Source organism: Pseudomyrmex gracilis, unplaced genomic scaffold (assembly GCF_002006095.1).
Source record: "Pseudomyrmex gracilis isolate BER0280 unplaced genomic scaffold, ASM200609v1 scaffold_64, whole genome shotgun sequence".
Lineage (NCBI taxonomy): Eukaryota > Metazoa > Arthropoda > Insecta > Hymenoptera > Formicidae > Pseudomyrmex > Pseudomyrmex gracilis.
In genome coordinates this window covers 552432-559587 of record NW_018020648.1, presented here as the reverse complement: position 1 = coordinate 559587, position 7156 = coordinate 552432, and the positions used below count along the sequence as shown (strand labels likewise).

General features: G+C 38.8%; 1 protein-coding gene across 1 annotated transcript; it reads left to right on the top strand.

Moving 5' to 3' along the window:
* Positions 1-389: 389 nt before the first annotated feature.
* On the top strand, positions 390-6170 carry LOC109854396 (alpha-protein kinase 1-like). Its single transcript, XM_020427448.1, has 2 exons — positions 390-4570; positions 4651-6170. The coding sequence occupies exons 1-2, from the start codon at positions 1563-1565 to the stop codon at positions 4862-4864; spliced, it is 3222 nt and encodes a 1073-aa protein (XP_020283037.1). The 5' UTR covers positions 390-1562; the 3' UTR covers positions 4865-6170.
* The last annotated feature ends 986 nt before the right edge of the window (positions 6171-7156 follow it).

Sequence of the window (7156 nt, the reverse complement as noted above, 5' to 3'; positions counted from 1 at the left end):
AGACCGCCAGTTCTTCCGACGAAAGGAGCGCGAGAGAACAACAGAGTCTTTGTGAGAGAAAGAGAAAGTTCGAATGCTAAACGAAGAAAGCAATGTTTCACCAGTGTGTTGAACGAGAAAGGAAGAAAACGCTGGAGCGACAGCGACAGAGGGAGAGAGAGATAGAGATAGAAAATGAGGAGAAACGCGCTCAAGTCTGAGAGAGAGGAGGAGGACAGAGAGAGAGAATCCGAAGAGTCGGCAAGTGACGACGAGAGGGGGTGGCGAGGATTGGCGAAGGAAGCGGCAAGGGGGCGGACACGGAGGAGAAGGGTGAGGGGAAACTGTGCCTTAACGCGAGCTAGAGGACTCGAACTACGGGATTCCAACCGACAGAATGGTACGGACGTCCGTGCGATACGGTTGGACGGTGCTGTGTTGAACGCGCGTAATCCGAAGTGAGTGAGAGAGAAAAGAAAGAAGAGAGAGAGGGAAGAATAGACGGAGGGGGATGACGCGATGTGGTTGCGTTTGCAAGTCGGTTTCTTCACTATCAGATGTGCGACGTCAGGTGACCACTTCTGAGATATTCACAGCCCGCCATAGACACAGTTATTAAATAAAAATGTATTTGCAATATCGGCAGTGCAAAGTGAAATTCTCTTGTGATTGAACAATTATCAATAGTTCTGAAGTGAAGATTGTCAAAATTCGAAGAACAGTTTGGATTATCTCGCAACACCGTGTGACTGCTTCCTTTTAATCGAGCAAGATAAGTTATTTAAACGCAAGCGCGTTAAATCTTCAGTTTTTATCAGCATACAAAGAAATATGTTATGACATAAGTCAATCATATCAGGAAATATACGCGTCTCTTTATTTCGTTATGAGATCGAGTCAGCAAGCATGAATAATCGTTCGACGTTTGGCAACTGAGAAAGTGTGTTCTACACTTCATTTTAATAGAAAAACAAAGAAAGAGCGACGACCGTTCTCGCTGTCGATACACTGAGCCGAAATCGACGATGCTGTATGAGGTGATCACGCCATATCGTGCGACATTGAATTGGATATTCGCGTCCGGAATTGGTACGATCATATGATAAATGTAGAACACGCTGTATCCCCGTTTTCTTTTTATTTTGTCCTTTTTCGTTTTGTTCGATTCCCCGCTTATATCTTCACCTAGTCGGCTAATGTACAAGCAGCGTTATTGCGTCGAGACTAGTGAAGCTTCCCGATACTACACGTGACTACCCGCCCGTTATATGTCAGTATGTGTATCTATCGACGCCTTCATCCATGTGCTGTCTCGCGTGGTCTCAAGCGTCACGTACGGTTCTTTCTATTATAATTTTTACGGAGTGGTAAAGTGTAACAACACAGACCAAAAAAAGAAAAAATAACAAAAGAATTGCTTAGTCGTCGCTGCGCGCACTCAAGCGCGCCAAGCGCTGATGTGTGTTTCGTTTGAGTTTGTTCTGCGTGTGTATGTGTTGTATAGAGAGAACTGTTTCTTGCGTGCGCGTCAGTTAAAACATATAACTTAACAATCGAGTGGAGAAAAAACAATAATAAGTGAAATGATGAGTGTTGAGACGCAGCAGCAGCAGCAGCAGCAGCAGCAGCAGCAACAGCAACAGCAACAGCAACAGCAACACGTAAGCAGTAGTTCGCAAGTGGAGCATCGTTGCAAGAATTGCGGTCTCAACTTGGAAAGCGAGAAAAGCTTGGAAGTTCATCTGCGATATCAACATCAAGAAAATCTGATGAATCAGTGGGCCAATAAGGCACAGCAAGAAGAAAGCAATAATAATCACAGTAAGACTGGTAATCATAATAGCCACGTGAATGTTAGTCGTGACAGTGTGACCGTGCCGATAGATTCGAACGAATCTTCATCAATGTCGCCTTCACGGGAAACAACAAACACGCAGCAAACACCGCAGCCGCAGCAACAACAGCAGCAGCAACAGCCGCAGCCACAGCCACAGCCGCAGCCGCAGCCGCAGCCGCAACCGCAGCAACAACAACAACAACAACAATCACCTCAACAACATCAACAGCAGTCAACTTTACATCCAATTGTATGTCAACCGTACGATCATTATCCGCAAATATTTACCGATCCTTATTATATGCAAAACGATAACTTTATTATTTCTCATCCTTATTCGCCGCCACAAGAAGAAATTCAGGCGAATGGTTGTCGCGATAATACTTATTCGCGTTATCATCCGTATCAGCATCATTTTCCTACGGACCACGTAGCATCAAATTCTGCTAGTCCGCGTAGTCCGCCTTTTTCGTGCGACAAATGCGGTATTGTTTACGAAGATGCGAATCAGTTGGGTGAGCATTTACGAACGAATCATTTGAATTCCCCTTCCGCATTTCCCCCTCAATATCAGCAGTTGGGCAGCAGTCCGCAAAGTCAACAGTTGCATCCTTCCCCTCACTCGAATCACCCGCAACAACAACAAGGTTATGATTACAATGGCGTACAACCTGCCAAATCGGATATGAAACAAGAATCTGAAGAACAAGCTGAGATTCTTGATTTAGATTCTCATAAAGTGCAAACGCACAGATACGAGGAAGATATGAGATTGCAACAGCACCAGCAACAAGGATTTCAGATGCAGATGCATCATCAGCAGATGATGCAACAGCAGCAGAGAATTGGAACACATTCGGTGAGTTCTATGTTAAGTTGGCCTGCACAAGCTCATGAATATCATCATGGATTATCGATGGGAGTGCCTATGGACAATGTTCAACCAATCGGCGATCAGTTCATACGTCCTCAGAACATACATCCTGTGGAGCATCAAGGATCGCCAATACTTGCTAATACACCACCTATACCCAATCAGCAAATGTCACCAGGCTTTGCACAACCGGCATCAACACGGCCAAATCAGTCGTGGAAAAGCAACGAACCGCGTCGGCCAAAGACGTACAATTGCACTGCGTGCAACAAGTGGTTTACCAGTTCTGGTCATTTAAAACGACATTATAACACTACATTACATAAAAATGCAGTTAAGGGTAGCAAAGATCCTGATCCATCAACTTTACCTATAGCAGCCCATCATCATCCAAGAGATAATAATTCTACTTGTGCAACAAGTAACAGAGCTTCTACTCGATCTTCACCAAACTTATCGAGGAGTCCCCCAAACTTGATTGCAGGTCCCTCGGGAGAGGCGACGAGGGGCCTGCCAATTTTACCCAATGCCCACAACAACTTCAGCAACAACAACGACAACAACTCCACGGTAGCGGTTCTAGCAGTGCAACAGCAGCAGCAGCAGCAGCAGCAGCAGCAGCAGCAGCAACAACAACAACAACAACAACAACAACACCATCAACAACAACTTGTCCACCTGGGAATAATTCCACTCACTTCGCCCCCGGTTCCATCGCCACTGTTACATCATCAGCAACAAGTGGTGGACTCTGCACCTCGTCAACTGGATCTGCAGCAGCAGCAGCAGCAGCTGCAGCAGCAGCAGCAGCAGCAGCTTCTTCTACCAATGGGTTCTCCGGTTCAGTCAATACATTCGAATACTCCCATTCCACTGTCTCCGGCGTCCCACCTGACTTCTCCAATGGATACCTCGCCAGTCCACCCGTCGCATCACATGAATTCACCCATACCGATGGAGGATACTACGATCCAGCCTTACCCAAACGTGTTGTCCCCCCACGTTACTCCTATTATCAACCAGGTGCACCGACATATCAAAACGCCTATCCTCATGGTAACACCTACTACTGGCCATGAACCTCTACCCAGTTTTGGGGCCTTTATACAGAGTGTTGGAGCATACGGCAGATATGTACGTCAGAATGAAATACAATCAATTTTTAACGTGGGGGGACTAGATATTGAGGAGACTAATCCTCTGAAATCCTGCGAGTATCTTTATTCGTATACAATTTGTCCGTCGACTCACAAATCGGTGACTATGTGCGAGTCAGCAATGATCTCAATGCCTAAGAATTGTAAGCGTCTTGTGTTCGAAGATAACAACAATATTCAAGTTTTGGATGATTCGGATTCTGATCTGCCGCTCAAGAACAAACGTAAAACTGGTGGCAAAAGTAATAGAACCACCAAGAATCCAAAGAATAAGGATCAAGTGTTTATAGATATTGTTTATAGTCCAAGAAAAAAAAACTCAAAAGAAGATAACAAACCTGTTAAATGCAACATTTGCGGCAAAGAAGTTCAAAGTCAGTGCTATCTTACGCAGCACATGAATAGTCAACACAACGGCGAAAAAGCATTTAGATGCAACACTTGCGGCAAGAAATTCCACACTCAAGCCGAGTGCGACAAGCATTTGGTAAAACATATGCAGGAGAAGAAATTTGAATGCAGTTTTTCTTCCTGCAATAAACAGTTCGTTCACAAGACCGATCTTAAAAGGCATGAATACGGTCACAGTGCTATTAAACCGTTTCATTGTTCAATATGTAATAAAGGATTCATCCGTCACGATCACTTGAGGAAACACGAACAGGCGCACAAAAGAAAACAGATGAACCAAAACAGGAGAAATCGCACTTTTACAGCCGAAATGTAAGAAACACAAAATTACACATACCACATGTTCACATTAACACATTACTAATTTTACTCATTACTAATTTTACCTGCAGACCTATCACTCAAACAAACGCTACAACCTCCGAAACATACACATTACTGGTAAATGAATTGGAACCTAGTACTCCAAATTCCGAAATATACATGTCACCGATATATGAATCAGGATACAGCACCACAAACTCAGAAACATCTTATGTGGAAACATACAATCTAGATGAACAAAGTGATGAAATTTTCGAAAATCAGTTCAAAGCTTCAAATTAAAATTGTTCCTTTGGGGGTCATCGGTCCATTGGATCGTCTTATGGCCTTGTAATGAATTCTCCGTGACAAAACGATAGGTAAGAGTTTTTTTTTTATCAACGGATATATTGATTATTTTGTTAAAGTGACAGTGTTGCAATTAATTTCTCAATCTTTAATTCATTTTTTTACGTAACTTTCGACAAAATAATGTAAAGTCCGATTCGTAATGAAGATTCACTTTTTATGCATTCCTTGCGAAAACATCGGTGATTATGACACTATGTTTCTATAACTGGTTTTCTTCTAATAACGTAATATTTATCCGATACACGCAAAGCGGCTTAATATTTTACGAACATTTTATCTGAAGATGTAAATTTGACCGACAAGTTGTTACGATAAGAGACGGGCTTCTTTCACGATATGTACATATAAAACGATCGATATCGCGAAACTTTCACTATACAATGACACGAAGTCACTGCACTTTAGCAATTTCAAAGAGAACGCATAACCTCTATTTCTATTTTTTTTTACTTTCGTTGTATCAGTTGCTTGATTTGACTGATATTCAGAATTTTGAATTTTTGACTTGTCGATGCATGATGATATAATCTTAAAAAAAATCAAGTTACTAAATAAGCTTTAGAGATTAAGTAAGAAGTAATATTAAAAATAAAGGATGAAATTTTTCAAGATATTAAAACTTCGAAGCTTTGAACTGTACAAAGCACATTGAATGTATATCTATACATTCATTTATACATGTGTAAAAAGGAAAGAAATGTTTGTGTGTATTATTACAATTAGTACAATTATATCAAAATTATAGCATGAAACGAATTCTTTAATATGAGATTATAGTCGAGAAACTAACGGCAAAAAGGGAGATATGCAACTTTTTTCTATATTTTTTCTTTTCAGTATTATATAATTGTCTTTGCTAATTACAATTGGATAATATTTCTTTTGCTTTTTTGACATTTATTCCATATAAGAAATGCACATAAACATCATTCTTTATCATCCCATTCATTTCACAAGTCATAATTGGACATTGTACAACAAACGTACGAACGTATAAAAAAAAACCTTATAAAACGTTACAAGTAATTTGCAATTATGAAAGAATCTAATTAAAATTGATTCTTAACAGTAATGTCCGTTCAATTGTAATGTCATGACAAATGTGTCTGTTTATTTGTTTGTTTAAAAGCTTCAGATGGATAAGCAGTTGACATGTACGTTACTCGAAGTAGAGATTTGCTCACATTTTTATATTACAAAAGTTTTCGTTCTCTCCCTTTTTTAAGAGATAAAAAAAAATATTTATATATAGTGAATTATATTATTTATAATATTATAATTATTTATATATTTATATACGTATATAATAGAAGACGTATATAATAGAATACGTATATATAATATATATATATACATCATATATATATATATACATGTATATTATATAAGTATTTAAACATCTCTGTAATATTGTAATATAATAAATAATATATACACGCAGCATTTTTTTTTAAGTGTTACATACAATATGACGCAGTAATAAAGTTATATTATATAAGTTTTGTTACAATTATTTAGCAGCAATTATTGCTAGCACTTCTATTTGTATATTTTTTACATTAAAATTCGTTATATAATATTATTTTCACAGCATTTCACACGTTCTGTATATAGAAGTTGCTATTTAATCAATTAACTGATTAGTTACTGAATAAACAAGCCAATCGCCGTTCGACTGCATCTCATTGAGCACCTATTCAAGGAGCAATTTTCTTTTCGAGTGACGTGTAGTTCAACGCACGCAAACCACGTGATTGTAAGTAGCGTTCATCTTTTGCTGTAAATTTTAAAAACCGCGAAGTACATATAATTGTTTTATCGTTGTTCAAATTTGTCCACTTTGATCATAGTGCTAATAGTTGTATTTTAGAGAATAATTGTATATATTATGTAAATCATGTTGATTATTTAAATTCAACATATCATATATTATGTGCTGTTGTTTAAAACTATAATTATAATTATAATTAAGTAATTTCATTTATGCTAATCGCGTTTGATTCTTCTCTTTGAGCGAAGTTTGATTTTATATACAGAAACAATAGATTTTTATTATATTTCGTTTGCGTATCACAACCCGAGTCGAAATTTTGACTCTCTGATGAACCTCTCATTCTACTATATATAGGAGTTACGATAGTAAAGTAGGTTCAATTGCAAGGATAAAATTTGCTCCTACTTTCAACCTAAAAGTGTCACAAATTTCCATTTTCTCCAAGTTAG